General features: G+C 34.9%; 1 protein-coding gene and 1 long non-coding RNA gene across 9 annotated transcripts in view; one reads left to right on the top strand and one right to left on the bottom strand.

The window, feature by feature from the left end:
• LOC141393565 (uncharacterized) overlaps positions 1-17021 on the bottom strand; it is a 94836-nt gene that overhangs the window by 18418 nt on the left and 59397 nt on the right. The gene's annotated exons all lie outside the window — the stretch shown is intronic.
• Positions 2019-17021, top strand: part of nrv2 (nervana 2) — a 32504-nt gene continuing 17501 nt past the window's right edge. Inside the window, exons 1-2 of one of the 8 annotated variants that reach the window (XM_073966663.1) lie at positions 12000-12393; positions 13459-13756. In XM_073966663.1, the coding sequence (XP_073822764.1) occupies positions 13603-13756 (154 nt within the window). In that variant the 5' untranslated portion in view covers positions 12000-12393; positions 13459-13602. Of the gene's footprint in view, positions 2970-11999; positions 12926-13036; positions 13355-13458; positions 13757-17021 lie in introns of those variants that run through there. The other 7 variants (XM_073966667.1, XM_073966666.1, XM_073966661.1 and 4 more) reach the window with 7 other exon arrangements.

Genomic DNA, 17021 nt, shown 5'->3' with positions numbered 1-17021 from the left:
ACATTTGTTCTATAGGCCGAACTAAGAAGAGATCTCCATTCCTCTCTATTTGTTGCTTTGCACACTGGAATACCGCGCCTTGTCATCTCATCATCCACTTGTTTGCGCCATCTATTCCTTGGCCTGCCAATTCTGCGTGCACCGCCATGTGGCATGTATTCATACGCCTTTTTAGCGGGTTCATCATCGCTCATTCTTATGATATGGCCTAGCCAACGCAATCGCTGCATCTCGATACGTTTAACAATATTCATGTCGTTGTATAGCAGATACAGCTCGTGGTTCATGCGACGTCGATATTCACCGTCAACGCAGATTGGTCCATAGATCTTTCGAAGAATTTTTCTCTCAAACACACCAAGCACTGCCATGTCTGCTTGCGCAAGTACCCAGGCTTCGGAGCCATACATCAGCACGGGTAGTATCAGTGTTTTGTAGAGCGTTATTTTTGTTTGACGAGATGTGGCTTTGTTTTTAAACTGCTTACTTAATCCAAAGTAGCATCTGTTGGCCAATACAATTCTTCTTTTTATTTCACAACTGATGTCGTTTGTTGTGTTGACGGAGGTGCCGAGGTAGACGAAGTCTTTTACTACCTCAATATTATAGGAACCAACTTCCACAGTCGGTCCGAGCTCAATGGACGCATTGCGCGTCGACACCATCAACTTGGTCTTCTCACCGTTTACCGCCAGACCCACTTTAGCAGATTCTCCTTCGACCTTTATAAAGGTATCAGTTACTTCTTTTACTGATCGACCCATGATGTCTATATCATCAGCATAAGCAAGTAACATGTGACTGTTGGTGTAGATTGTGCCACTTCTTTTGACGTTTGCCTCTCGTATAACCTTTTCTAGCAGGATGTTGAAGAGGTCACACGAAAGGCTGTCTCCTTGTCTGAAACCTCTTTTGGTACCAAACTCTTCGGAGAGGTTCTTTCCTATTTTAACTGAGGACCTCGTGTCAGTTAAAGTCATTTTACAAAGCCGGATGAGCTTTGCGGGAATACCAAATTCAGACATGGCTTGGAATACCTTTGAGCGCAGCGGACTGTCGAAGGCTGCTTTATAATCGACAAAAAGGTGGTAGGTGTCGATCTGCATCTCTTGGGTCTTCTCCAGGATTTGCCGCAGGGTAAATATCTGGTCAATGGTGGACTTGCCAGGTCTAAAGCCGCATTGGTATGGTCCAATAATCTCGTTGACCATTGGCTTTAGTCGTTCGCACAATATCCCTGACACGATCTTGTAGGCAATAGGGAGTAGACTTATGCCCCTATAGTTAGAGCATACAGTCTTATCTCCCTTCTTGTGGACGGGGCACAGGATACTCAGGTTCCAATCGTCGGGTACTCGTTCTTCCTGCCAGATGGTGCTAACTAGCTGATGAATACACCTTATCAGCGTGTCGCCTCCGGTTTTGAACAGCTCGGCTGGTAAGCCATCGGCCCCTGCTGCCTTATTATTCTTCAGCCGATTTATTGCTGTCTTTACCTCATCTTGGCTGGGCGGTATACATTCAATACCATCTTCTGGGATTGGGACTGTTGTATCTTCGTCGTCTTCGCTGCTATTGGATACCAACAGATTTGAAAAATGTTCTTTCCATATCCTGAGTACACTATCTGTATCAGTTACCAAATTACCTTGCTGGTCTCTACAGGAGGATGTGCCTGTACCAAAGCCATCAGTTTGATGCTTGACTCTTTGGTAGAATTTTCGGACTTCATTCTGGCTCCTGTACATCTCACATTATGAAATTGTGCAAATAAAATTAATAGAAATTCCTCTTTTCCTTAAAACAAACAATTGTTAAAGATTTTCACAGTACAATGGCGCCCAACGTGGGGCCCTCAATTTAACCTCAACCCTGGTTTATCCTAAAATGGATAGGGACGACGATGTTTATGATGTTGGTGTGATAATAGAAATTTACACTTGCACATACAAAGTAACAGACATGCGGACGGACAAACAGACAGACATACATATACTGGCAAACAAGTAACACAAAATATCATTGCGACAATTGAACGATATTTGAGCGTTGACGCCATCTAAACAATCACCACACCACACCGTAGCTTAAACAGGAGGAATTATCTTTGATTAAGAACGACGCATGGTTACAGTTCAGCGGCTAAAAATTCTGTGGCAGCGATGCGAACGAAGCGTTAGCTTTTGCTATGGTCATTCAGATTTGTGTTATTCAAAATTCATTTATTTAAAAGAATATTAAATTTGTGTGTGTGTGTGCACGAATCTCCTAAGCAGGGATTAGAAGCTTGGCTGTGTCGTCAACTGATGCAAATGCTTACATGCTACGGTGTATTAGGCTAACTTTCAGCTTAGCTGCCGCTGATTAGCGTCAAGCGATCTGAAAAGTAGCAGCAGCAAAATCTTGAATTAGAAGCTCACAGACAACGAACAGCATTCATAGATTTGAAATCGGGAAGTGTTGGTCATTCGTTTGTGTGTGGAGTCCTGAGTAGCACGCGGGTCTCGGTTTCATCTCTTGATACTAAAAAGACGGATATCTTGGATTAAATAAAGAAAAATTCATCTTTAAATTAGTTACTTAAAGACGCTGTAGAAAGAAAGCCACCAAAAAAACGAACGAAAATTCTAAAAAAATATTTATAAATTTATAATAATTACTACATAATCGTTAAGCACTGAATTAAATTCATTGTGTCTATCCTTTTCGAATCTAAACACGCGTCATAAATCCACGAAACTTTTTACGTTTGACGGATTATCGTCCTCAACGGGGTAGTCACCACAATCGTTTACGTGTAAAGGATTTATTCCTAAATTTCGTCATGCCGACCGTTGCCGAAGAGTCCATTGACGCCTTCCAGAATTACTATGCCCGTCCACCAGAGAGGCCAAAGAAGAAGTCGATCAAGCAGATGATCTATGATAATGAGACGCAGCAATATTTTGGTAGAACTGTTGAAAGTTGGGGTAAGTAAAGGACAAAAACTGAAAGAAAAGACAACCGCCAAGGATTTTAGTGGAAGGGGAAACTCCCTCACACACACAAGGGATATCAGTTATTGAGAATGATGCTGGGGTTTTTTCTAAATTTACGAATTTTGATTACTATCAATTCAATATGCTAAAATTTTAAGTAGCTTTCAACTGAAATTTTCATTCAAAGAGGTTTCCGCCGATCATCCATTCAAATTTAAATTCGCGCTGACATTTTTATTTGCCATAAAGAAACAACAACAAAACTATAGAAACCACACACAACGAGATCATCGAAAACAACAAAGATTTACAATCTTTCTGCCTTTGGCTGCTGCTGCGGCTGATGGATGATTCCTAAAACCTGACAGCTGTTAGACTGACTACTAGTGTGTGTGTGTAAATGTGTGTATAGGAGTACATTTAGATTTGTAGAACGATATCAATTAGATAATTGCCTCTAGCTGAGATTTAAGTGTGATTTTCCATTATGTCTGTGACACTGTGACCTCTGTATTCGAAATTTCTATGTGTGTTTTTGATGGCATGTGTGAGTGACTGTATGGGGCTTTCAGCTATGATTTTCAATTTTAGTAGTTCCACAGAATTGTCCATAGATCCTAAGGAATGGTTACGTAATATTTTGATTGAAATACATATTTTAAACAGACCCAGAATGTTGAATCAAATATTTTGAAGTTTCTTATTGAGATATAGAAACACCGTCATTAGTATGATTTGAATAGTTGATTCATCGTATGTAGTCAGAGTAATTAGTTTTTTTACAGAGCCAATATACTATTACAGTCTATAACGTAGCACCTGCGGATTGGCGAATTACTACGTTGTATAGAGATTATTTTGTATAAGAATTTGATCTTGTGCCTAAAAAACACAAAAATATAAAGAATTGATGTTAACAGCATTGTAGTGATGATTGTATAAGTGGGCAGTAACCGAAATTTTCGGCCCTTGAAACAGCAAATATGCTTTCAGAAATGTTTCAAATAAACCAGAGATTCTTCGCTTTTCAATATTTTGTTCATTTTTTAAACACCTTTGACAAATCTGGCTAACATTTGTACATTTGGATTAGTCATCTAATAATCTTGAATGTATGATCAAATAGTATGTGGTTAGACTATAGATTTAATATGAGTTAACGTTTATTTGTATTCATTTTTAAATTTAACCCATTTCGTACTTGGTGTTCGATTTTTCAAAAAAAAAATATTTATGGATGAAAAGGTTAAATTTTTAACAAAAATTGTTCCCTTGAAAACCCCCCCTCCCCCTCGATGTTAAGCGTAGATTTTTGAAACCTATATTTTTGGATACTTTTTAAATTAATTTTAAAAAATTATAAAAAAAATTAAATTAAAAAAGTAATCTGGGGAATTATTGCCAATATATGTAGCCATTTCACAAAATATAGAGAACATGATTTTCATGCGCGACATTACATATGTGCAAAGTTGACTGTTCGAAATTTCGAACGCTGGTACTTTACCTACATATCAGTGGGTATATCAAAACGTGGAAATTTACTGACAAATTGCGGGGAAAAGTTATTATAGCACCATATAAAACTTAATACAAAATTTCAGCCATTTCTAAAGGATAGTGCGGCTAAAATCCTGAAATACCCTAGAATCGTTAGGTACCATTCAACGGAGGCTATATAAAACGTGGACCTATGCTGACAAATTTCTGGAGGAAAGTGAAGTAGCCTCAAAAACGACTAAATATGTATTAAGTTATAGCCATTTCTGTAGGTTAATGCAGCTAAATCCTTGAAATCTCCCGAAAATCGGGCTGTACCGTTCTATGGGGGGCAACGTGGACCAGTGCTGACACATTTCGGGAAAAAGTTTTGTAGGTCCAAAGAAGTCTCAATACCAATCTTCAACCATTTTTTCATACAAAAATGGTGAAATAAATCAATAAAACGGCAAATAAATCAATTTTATGTTACTTCTATACATATAGCTAAGCGCCAGTGTTCGAAATTTCGAACACCACTTTCCGGGAAAATGAAAAATCGGAAAATATTTTTGAGTTGATTTTTGACATCAGTGGGTCCTAATTACCCTAAAAAGTGATTTGTTTAAAAAATAAATAAATAATTTGTCTCGGTACGATATGGGTTAATGCCAACAACAGCGTCTCAAAAAATATGTATTTAAAATTTGTATTATTGTGTACACAAACTTCTTACAACTAGTGTAAATTGTTTGCTACGCAAATATCTATGCTACATGACTTGTGCTAACACTCGCATAACGCCTTATTTGCCTTTTTCTATTTCCATTACCTGTGTGTTTGTGTCACATTTGGAGGGAAAATACCAACCATCAGCTACCTGTTTTCTTAATGAAGGGCGAATTCATTGGTTTCAACCCCTATTTTGCAGATCGACTAATCTGTGAGTAACATTGTGTTGTACAATTTTGGCATACACACATATACGCATACTAAAATTGGTTGATAAAAACTAGTTTGAGTGATTTAAACAGTATTGACATTTTAGCGTTTTATTAGCTGTTGCTAAAATGTCTTTTTATCCGAATAAAACCCCGCATCTTGGATTTATGAAATTATTACAAGAAACAGAAATCCATCACTAACAAATTTAATAACAAGTTGTAAAAAACTATGAAACGAGGGACCAGATGTACAAAGACCATAAGATTCATTTTTATACACTCCAAATAAAATTGAATGTTATTTAAATTTGTCATTTCGTTTTTAGTACCTCGAAATATTCTCCTAAGTCCGTTTGTTGACGTCAAAATACAGCTCATAATATTCCTAGATTATTTGGTATAAAAATTGGATATATCGGCACGAGGTTTAAAATACCCCCACAAAACGGTACCACCAGATTTTTGATATATATTTTACATTAAATCGAATTTGTTGAAAGTTTGAAATTTGCGGAAAAGAATGGACATTTTTGTATTTTTTACTGTTCAACTATTTTTTTTTCCTATGGACAATTGCCACAAATCTCTGAAATCTCCAGTATGTGGCCGGTCCTTGGCTGGGACTTCAAACTTTCGACTATGGACAGATACTACTTTTTTAAGGCCTTCTTAAAAATAAATTATGAAAACTTGATACATTTTTAAAAACAAATATCTCAAAAACATAGAATCCAACAAACACACCGCTGCACTTAAGTCAGCATAAATCAAGAACTTTTAGCAGCCATCACACTGAAAAAATAAAAGTTTCCATTAAAATCGGAATAACAACCCAGCAAAATGTTCGATGCCACAGATGCGATTCAATCATGGGTGCAAGTGATCTGGCATGTCATCTTTTTAGCATCTTCATCCATGAATTTTATATGAGCGTGGACTCCAAAAGATGCTAAAAAATCGGATCTTTCACGACTTCCTTTGCATTGATTCAAATGCTAATGAAAATATCGGATCTTTCAAGACTTCGTTTGAACCAATGCAAAAGATGCCATGAAATCAGGTCATCGCATGGAACCCCTTCCTTCAAATTTTGCTGGGAACGGTCTACCTGTTGCAAAAATATCGATTTCTCCAAACTATTTTACATTAGGTTTTTTCCCAATACACCGTTTCTTTTTTTTTGCTTTTTTAAGGAGTTTTGGTTTTGGAAAATGTTGTTCACTCTGTTCCCCTACAGTTTATAGCTTTTCTTTTTAAAATTTGTAGCAACTAATATAATATTTTAAGTCAAGACGTTGACACTTTTCACGATAAAGTTCACGAATATTCCAAAAAGCCCTTTATTTTTCCATAAGTTTATACTTTCCGAAAGAAGGATTACAAAATTCCGAAATCCACTTAAATAAAAAATTTCTTAGAAATATGAATTCGGTTGTGTATCCGGCATTTTCTCTGACCATAGAGAAATATCTCTATTTCTGTCCTCAATATATATACCTCATAGGAATACTGTGATTACAGGTGAATGAAATATACATATTGAAGTGGTTTAAACTCAAAGGGAAAATCGATGTCGGATTTTAAGATTGTCAATGTAAGAGCATTGTCTCAAAGTTTCCATAGTAATTTGTATGGGGCCAAAGGCGAATTTTCACGAAATCGCTCTACAGACCACATATATTATCCAATCGATGAACAAATTTTACCAGTTCTTTTCTGTGGCTATAAAACTAATCCTAAAAAAAATTTTGAAAATCGGCTCGGATTTTAATATTAGCTATATATAGGGCCCATAGAAACTTTGAGGCCCCAGTGACACATGTTAACATATTCCAATTGTGCTCAAATTTTGGCAATCTTAAAATCTAACAAATTCCGACAACGATTTTTTAAAACCACCCTAATAGATAGATTCATTCACTCCATCTGACAAAGTTCGTTCTGAGTTTGATATTATTAAAAGATCAAGAAAAAACCCAGCAAATTTTGGACCAAATTTTTAGAACAACCGTAATTTTAAATTTTTAATTTGTGTTGAAGAAAACTGTCAATATCGGGTTTGGTTATTTTCCTCATATCAAATGCTCAAGGAATATCTCTGTTGGCAAAGTGCAAAAATCTCCGATCATAAAGCTCAATTCGAACGAGTAATTAATTAAAAGAAGATTGATAGTTGTGATGCCCTCCGCATTTAGGCTATACATTTTGATACCATAAAATGTACCTCATCGAAAATATACTTTTAGACTCAACTGTCTGGCTAAGGCACACGTTAACTCTCAAACGGATCAAGCATCTTGGTCCAAAATTTGGTCTTCGTAATACTTGGTCTAAACTTTAATCATGTTCGAATAAATCATAATATGGTCGGGTGCCACCGTGGTGCAATGGTATGCACACCCGCCTTGCATAGAAATAGTCGTGGGTTCGATTCCCCGGTCAGGCAACATCAAAACACTTTTCAACGGTGGCAAAATACCCCTCAGTAATGTTGGCGACATTTCCTGAGTATTTCAGCCATGTAAAACTTCTCTACAAAAGTGGTGTCTTAGACACACCGTTCGGACTCGGCGATAAACTGTAGGTCATTGAGCTAATATTAATCGGGGTGCACTGATTGATATGAGAGAAGTCTCCCTTGTCTTTTATGGGATGTTTGTGGAACAATTATTATAATATGTTTTACAGACGTAGATCTGATTAAGGTCGGTCGACTCCTTCCGGGTACATTAAATATAATATTTCAAAATATTTCTCGCAAGTTCAGTTTAAGAACGCTTCTCGAATCACTTTCAAAAAAAATTGTAGCAAGTTTTCCTCGCTGTTCCTATTGCAACGGTACATGTTTTCAGAGGCAAGTCCATACTTCTTGAGATAGTGGCCAAAAAGCTCAAATAAACCCTGCCGGAACCAACTAAAATGACTGATGAGCACGATTAATTAAGAATTGAATATCCGATTTGGGCGAAAGTTTACACAAAAAGTTCCAAAACCAAAAATCTTCGGGTGTCTCCCTCACAAATTTTTAAAACTTTTCTTATGTGCAGTTTAAGAACGGTTCGAGGATTGTTTTGAAATCCTTGTGATCTTGTTTACAACAATATAATTTTATTCGTGGGCAAGTCCATGCTTCCTGAAATTATGACCCAAAAAGTTAAAAAAATCGTACGGTAAGTAACTAAAATTACTGTTTCCAAGTGTATGCAATGCATTCTATGAAATGGGCTCCGAATTCACCCAATATTTAGGGCCACTCCTTCGTCTGTCGTATCAAAGTTTTTAGCAGTGTTTGTTAGAATGCTATAATTATATTCTGTGTAAACTATGTTGATTAGGTCTGTCATTGGGGAAGATAGGTCCACTATGATAGCTGCCTCACAAATGCCAAAAAATTATTCTGAAAACTTTTAAAAGAATTGATCTGATCCTGATATTGTTTTATGTTCAGTCACATGCTGTGAGTATATCTCTGTCGGTAAAGCTGACTGTTCATTTTGACTTGTAACTAATCCGTACGGCTCTTCAGCTGCATTCTTTTTCAAGACATGATTCAGTCATCAAAATCTTGGTAAACAAAATTATTTCAAACGTTTCCTTCAACGCAGATAGATGCTTGTGTAAGTATATAAAATTCATGATATGTAGTGTCACTTATAGTATAACATGCAATTAAAATTGAAGACTTGCTCGGAATGTTGGACATAAGATAACACTGTGCGACAAAAAAATTAGAAGGAAAACTGAGTAGAATATGAAAGTAGAGCTAAAAATATGAGATACATGTATCGGCGTTTTTAAAGTTTACATCGAAAAGTAACCAAAGTCGGCGGGACAAGGTCCGTCCATTTCTAGTTTTTTTTCGAAATATTCGAGTTAAGATATCTTGGAATTCTTGAATTTTAGGTATATAGTGTCTTTGGCAACTTTACAGAGGAGGATGTGCGGAATATTTTTGTTAAAAATTTTAACCATCATGAGGGTCATCAAAGTGGTCTTTTTGGTCCTGTTTTCGAAAATCTTTCAAAAACTCCTTTAAAATGTGGTCATATCAAATTCAAATATTCTGTATCATGAATGACCATAACGAACCCAGTTATGATATATGTCACTTTCTAGATTTATTCCGTAAATGCCACCAAAGTAGGAGTGAGTCCCATCATTGTAGTTTTTTGGACCACACCAAATTGTGCATGTGAGAGCCCATATTACTCCTATATTTTCACTGGACTATAGCCGTAGACCTCTAATGTATTTTTGCATGCAATATAAGTAACCAATGGCTTATCCTAACTACGGAATTTAAGTTGAAAGTATTAAAAATACGCAATTTTGGCAGGTCCGATCTGGGTTTTTTTATATTTTTCAAATATATATTAACCACAAATGTTTTTAAAGCTGTTTAAATTAAAGCTGTTAAAATATGGCCCTAAAACCTATATATCAAAAACAAGTGCTGCTAAGAATGTTATATGTTATGGCTACAGATTTCTTTTATTCAGAGACTCAAAATGAAATTTCATTTGGAACATTTCTCTCTTTAACAATATTCCCAAAAAGTAGAGGATTTTGCTAGATTTTGATCCAGTATGGAATTGTGTAAAATTAACAGCCCAAAATAAAAACATATAATTTCATCCTAATATATATAAATTTGAAATCTAATTTTTTTAAGGAAATAGTGTACAGGGATTTATGGTTTATTTTGAATCTCATAGTGAAATTTTGTGTAGAATTTTTATCCTTTGACACTTTTCACCCATAACCAAGTTTTATTTTACTTCCATGTATCAACTAGAAAAAAGAAGGAACATTTCTTCATCAAAAAATTGGGAAATATTTGTATGTTTCTTTCAGCAAAATTGATACTGATATTTTCATGCTATAGAATGTAAATAGACATTTCATTTCTTTAGTGACCTATGGTGAAATTTTACGGAGAATATTTTCGTCTCCGACATCATCTCTCTCCGACTTTAACCCTAAAACGTGTTTTTCATTTTTAGAGATTCCTGGCGACTAGACAAGAGTTACAGATTTGGTGTATTCTAAGACCTATAGTAAAATTTTATGGCGAACAATTTTGTAGAATACTCGGATTTGATACAAATACATTTTTAATGAGTTTTTGAAAGATTTTCGAAAAAAGGACAAAAAAGACCCCTTAAATGAACCGCATGAGGGTTCAAATTTTTAACAAAAATATTTCCCACACCCTCCTAAGTAAAGTTGCCAAAGACACTATATACCTGAAATGTAAGGATTCCAAGATATCGAAACTCGAATATTTCAAAAAATTTTAAAATGGTCGGAAATTGCCCCGCCTATTTTGGTTACTTTCCGACGTAAACTTTAAAAACGCCGACATACGTGTCTCATATTTTTAGCTCTACTTTCAGAATGCACTCGGTTTTTCCTATCATTTTGAAAAAAATTGAATTTTTTTGCACAGTGTAATCACAAGCAAATTCTTCAGGATTGTATGAAGGATATTTTGTCCCAACACCATAAGCAGCATAGATCAGATTAAATAAAGGAAATGGAATGGCCAGGAGGCATTTGAGTGAAATGTCCAAATATCACGGAACCGAGGTAAACCGAAGAAACATATAGCGTCGAACCAAGTACTAAATAAATACAACAAATCAAAGCCACTTGGGAAGATCCACAAAATAACGACAATCAATCAACCAACCGTCCGTTATTATTATATTATTATATACAAATTCCATCAATATTTTAAATATTTCTATGATAAATATTATCAGTGGTTAATACTGTCTATGGGTACAATTCTCTCCTTTTGTAAGTATAGTTAAAGAGTTTTATTGAAAATACTTGGTACTTTTTTTAGCCGATAACGCATTTAACCTTATCGAGTTATTCTCCAGCTAATGTTTATAATTATTGATCTAAAAACCTCATAAAATCTTACTTTTTGAGATATTTCCAGTTTGAGGCATACTGGACCTTGTTCACCTCTAATGTGGTCCAAATGGGTGACCGTTTTCATTAAAAGTAATTATTGGTTTTGGTTTTTATTCTTGTACTACATGGGTTAATCATTTATTGGCTCATCCAAAATTGTTTTCAAAAAAATCTTGATTGGAAAACATTACCTTCCCTTATCTAAGTACACTTACCTGTATCTAAGTACACTTCTAAAAGATTTCGAAAAAAGTACAACAGCAGATAGTTTTCCATCCCTGCCTAAACTGGAATAATAAGCGGTGAGTAGTTTTTAGAAGAAAAGTGTTATAACACAACGTGGTTAAAAACAATAACAACTACAAACATTTTACAAATGTATCTTATGGATGAATGAATGGTGGATGAATGTATACAAAGAAAACGGGGATAAATGCGATCTCAGCGTTTAACAAGAGCGTTGAGTGAAGATACTTTGCCATGAGACGAAACTAAAGGGTGCGGCGAGACATTGCCTATTAATCAATACCAGCTTGAAAACAGTTGAGTTGTTTAACATTTTTCCAAGCAAAAAATGAGTTAATTTTTTTTTGTTTATAATCTAAACATTACTCGACTCTCTCACATGGTGAGTTCTCTTGTGCCCAATTAACCCGTCGTCTTTGTTAAAATTGACAAACTGTCGATCATGGCTTTGAATGGGTTTTGTTTACGAGCGCACCCAAACTAACCAGCAGCAGATACATTTTTTGGGATTCGCCTCTCTCGCTTTAACTCTTCTTCTTTGAGTCATTTGAGTTGGTTCGAATGAATGTTGCTGTTGCTGGTTTAATGGTGGCGGTTTTTTGAGACTATTTGGCCGTTATCCAAGCCATGTCTCAGCAACTTAGATACTGGTTTTCAGTATGGTACGAGTGTTTGTTTTGCAATGCGCTAACTAAGCAGTCCGAAAACGAATAACAGAAGAAGAAGAAAAAACCGTAGTCTCCTGATTGAGTCAGCAGAAAAAAAATTGTGTTGTGGAGTGTCATCTTTTCATAGAAAAGCCTTGTGAATTAAATAAAATTGTAAACACAGATTTCTTAATTTACAAAAATAACAAATTAAGCAAATATTTAAAGAAAAAATTAACCCGAAAAAATTCCAAATTAGTTTAAACAACAAAATTATCAACTATTGAATACACGTTGTGTGCTTGAAATATACTTGAGTCTATCTTAAACTCACCTTAGAAGAGTTATTGTTAAAAAAACTCTCTTCGAACAAGGTGTGGCTGAATTCTCAAATTTAATGAATTAACAATTTCTTTAACTTATTTTATAAAACAACAAAAAAAAACGTGTGCATTGCTTCTAAAAACGAACATAAATAATCGGACTTCTATGGCCTTTGAGAAGCGAAAAACTGAATGAAATAAAACCAAAATAAAGAAAAAATTGATATTGCCAATGACGCTATACGCTGCTTTTATGCGTGCTCAAAATGTTTTCAGACACCAACAGCAAAATAAAATAATGTGCGGTTAATGAAGATTTTCCTCATGACGACGTCCGACCATCATCATTATTAGCATTTTATGATGATCCACATTTGCAAAATGTATTTATTTGTTTAGTGCATTGACTTGATTCTGGCTGTGTATTGGCCAAAATATTGCCATAGAGGAGATAAAAAAGAAGATAAACAAAATGCCCAAAAAGAAATGAAATCACAGCCAGCCTTCTTTACATTTATTTGGCCATGACTGCAATACAATTTTTCCGTGTAAAATTTTTCAAAGAAAATTATGGCTAAGAGTAGTTGCAGCTGCACGGGCGATCGTGTGTGATCGTAGATTTTTCGTATTATCGGAAAACGGTTTTGAAATTTTCACAACTTTTTTTCGTTTGGTTTCATTTTGGGCATTTTGTTTAATTAGTTTAATACTTCTTTATACGGTGATTTAAGCTAAGCCTAACGTAAACAAAGAGCGTAACTTGAACAAAACTCCCTTAGTCTCTCTCGCAATAAAAGTACAGTGTCTACCAAGTAAAAAAATAATAACTGTGTCTTTGAATTGTATTGTGAAGGAGAACCGAATAAGTGATTACATAATATCTTATTTTATTATTTTTTTTTTTTTAATTTAATAGAGAGAAATCCTAAAATAAAAAGAGCAAGACAAAACCAAATATTAAGTAATAAATAAATTATTTATCTCATATTGCCACAAAGGACTAATTAAGTCCTGAAGTTTGTATTATTTAATAAAGTGAAATAACAACAAAAAACACAAAATGTCGAAACCGCGACCTATGCAGCATCCGTCTCACCATTCTAGCCTTGAGCCTCAAGAATTCCAAATACGTCGCAAGGAATCCTTTCACTGGGGCACATTTCTCTACAATACCGAAAAGGGTACTGTTATGGGCAGAGACAAAGTCTCCTGGGGTAAGTTTCACAACAAAAATAAGACAAATTTTTAAAGCAGTCGTGGGTAAGGAGGCGATAACTTTAAAACAGAGATTAATAAGGATAATTCGCGACTTTGAATTACGATTATGCATACAAATGATCTCACCGTGTTCATCTCTGGATTAAAAATACAAATGACATAGAAAATCCTGTGTCTCATGGGTTCCAGAAATTTATATGATAAAGTTAAAAAATATCTTTTTTCAGAAGTCTTAACATGTGTTGGCTGATGTTAATTGGCAGTTCATTGGAAAGAAATTCAGACCTGTTGTAGGACGGAAACTGAATTGCGTGACGAGAATGAAGGGACTAAAGGACACTGTCATTTTGTTGAGACTGAAAAGGTTTAAGAGTACAAGTCGTTTTATTAGTCATGTGTGGTAAAAATGTATATTTTCCCCTTGTAGCATTGAGGATTAGGGATATATTTTTGCCCCCTACACCACTGTGAATATGTAAAATATATGTATATAGGATCTATATCTAAATCTAAATTTCGATTTCGTATGGCACACTTATTTCCAGACCAAATTCCGTCACACATTGCAAATTTCGTCAAAATTGGACAGATATAGATAGTTGTTTTGTACATCAAATACCTCAAATCGGCCGAACATATATATTGGAGCTATATCTATATTTGAAACATTTATTTCTAGACCTAATTCAGTCACACTTTCCAAATTTCATCAAAATCGGACATATATAGCGGGTTTGGTGAGGCATATACGTGAAATCTGCCGAAAATATATATGGGAGCGAAGTCCAAATCTGAACCGATTTTCACCAAAAGCAATAGCGTTCTTCCTATGGCTAAACAAATGATTTTGTCCAATTTTAAGCTCAATCGGACAATAAATGGGACCTGTACGTTGCGAACGGAGGGACGGACATGCATAGATCGACTCAGAAAGTGATTCTATGTACATTCGCAAAATGAACTATGGGTCTATCTCGTTTCCTTATGCATGTTACATACAAATGCACAAAGACATAATACCCTTTACCACAGTGTGGTGTAGGGTATAAAAAACAACAAATATTTATTTTAAGCTACATGACCTAAACTTTTGACAAATTGTGTTGTCGTCTTAGAAAACCGGTTGCTGAAGTTTTTGGTTTTGATTGTTATAATTCTCATATACATTTTACAAACAACTTTTCAACAAGTGCTGATGGAAAACAATAACAGGACCGGTGAATCAAATCCAAGATCCAGTATATAAGGCAGATCTAAATCCAGATCTAGAATCCAAAACAGATCCCTAGTTTTAAATATAACGGAAAATTTCGGAGGTTACTAAATAATTATTAAACGATTTCCAGGTAAATATTTATGAAATTATGGGGTTGCACAGTGTAATATTTTGCGAAAAATCTGGCCAAACCCCAAAAATGAATGGATTTTGACCTAACCTTTGGTTCTTATGTTTTTCGGGCCGCTGATTACATTTTTGACATTATTTAACCCTCAGGCGGTCATTTAAGGGGTCTTTTTGGTCCCTCCTCCTATAAAATGTGATCTTATCGGATCAAAATATTCTACAAATTTGTTCGCCATCAATTTTTACTATGGGTCCTAGAATAAACCAAAACCCTATACCTTACCTAAACTCCAGAAATATGCAAAATTATAAACACATTTTAGGGTTAAGGGCGTACTTCATGCAAGTTTTGGCAAAATTGTCATACAAAGCATCATTTTAGAAGAATGCCGTCAAAGACAAAACTGTTCTCTGCTAAATTTCACTATAAATTGCCAAAGAAAAGAAATCTCTATTTGCATTACATACCAAGAAAATATCGGTATCAATTTTGCCAAAAAACCAAGAAACTAAAATAGGGTTGCAAGCTTCCACCATTTCTACAGTTTTGGAAATATTTGAGTTAAGATCACTTGGAATCCTTGCACTTTAGGTGTATAATGTCTTTGGTAACTATACTGACAAGAATGCGAGGAATATTTTTCTTAAAAAAATTAACCCTCGTGCGAGTCATACAAGGGGCCTTTTGTTCCCTTTTTCCACAAATCTTTAAAATCTCCTATAAAATGTGATCGGATCAGACCAAAATATTCTAGAAATTTGTTCGCCATAAAATTTTACTATAGGTCTTAGAATATACCAAAACTCCAAATTATACCCAAACGCCAGAAAGTGACCCTATACTATATTCTGACATTCTGAATGAAAGAAAATCTGTACATACCTGCAAGACAAAATATCACATAAAAACAAAAAGTGCAAATATGTGCAGGATGTTTCGATGGAAATTGGTAAAAAAACCCTTCCTTTTTTATGAAATGATAAATTACACGGCCCAACTCGATCTTACTCACAACTATTTTCATAATTTATTGTGAAAATTGATCTTGAAAAAAATTAACAAGTACGGACATCAATTATTAAAGGACGCACAATTCATTGGCGACACTGAACATCTTAAATACGTTTCACATACCTTTCATTACAATTACAAAAAGAAAATATTTTATAACCGTTGTTTATTTTGCATATTATCATAGATTTATAAACAACTTAAATATTGAAAAAAAAAATCCAAATAGGGTCACTTCGACCTGCATTTATACCCACTTATTAAACAAGAAATGTATATATTTTTTTCATAACTACACGCACTGGGATCCTATAAGCAATATCTGACCCTTTTTAGTGTCAATTGATAATTTTTTTTCGATTTTTGGCCAGGTTTTTTGGAAAATCGGACACTGTGGGTTGGTATGATATACATGGGATTGGTATCATACAATTGTTCCCCTGACAGAGCTAATCCAAACAGTCTACACAAAATAAACAGTCTCAGGAATCATGACCCTTCACTAGGAACAAAAGGTTCCAACATCATTTCAATAACTCCACGCTATTTATGTTTACACACCCTATAATCTATCTAGGAACTAAAACTAATTTTCGAAGTCATTCTACAAAAAATGATATCGTTGTAATCAGAATCACATAGACTACCTACAATGAAAATTTCAAAATAACCCTCGATCTGTTCTTAAACTGCACTTAAACAAAGTTTAGTCCGATATAGACCTTCTTGGAATATAATGTACTTTTGAGAGAAATATTACGATGTTCAAAGATGACATTGGTCTATCAGCCACTCCTTTCGATTATTGTAAGCACCAGCAATGTAAGTTGGTCACCTTAGGATTTTTTAGAGTGTTGGTCCATAATGTCTGGAAGAATGGACTGATGGCTGAACAAGGACCATA

Source organism: Musca autumnalis, unplaced genomic scaffold (assembly GCF_047663935.1).
Source record: "Musca autumnalis isolate F117 unplaced genomic scaffold, ASM4766393v1 scaffold_2, whole genome shotgun sequence".
NCBI classification, from domain to species: Eukaryota; Metazoa; Arthropoda; class Insecta; order Diptera; family Muscidae; genus Musca; species Musca autumnalis.
Note: the sequence above shows the minus strand (reverse complement) of the source record. Positions and strands in the feature narration are given on the sequence as shown.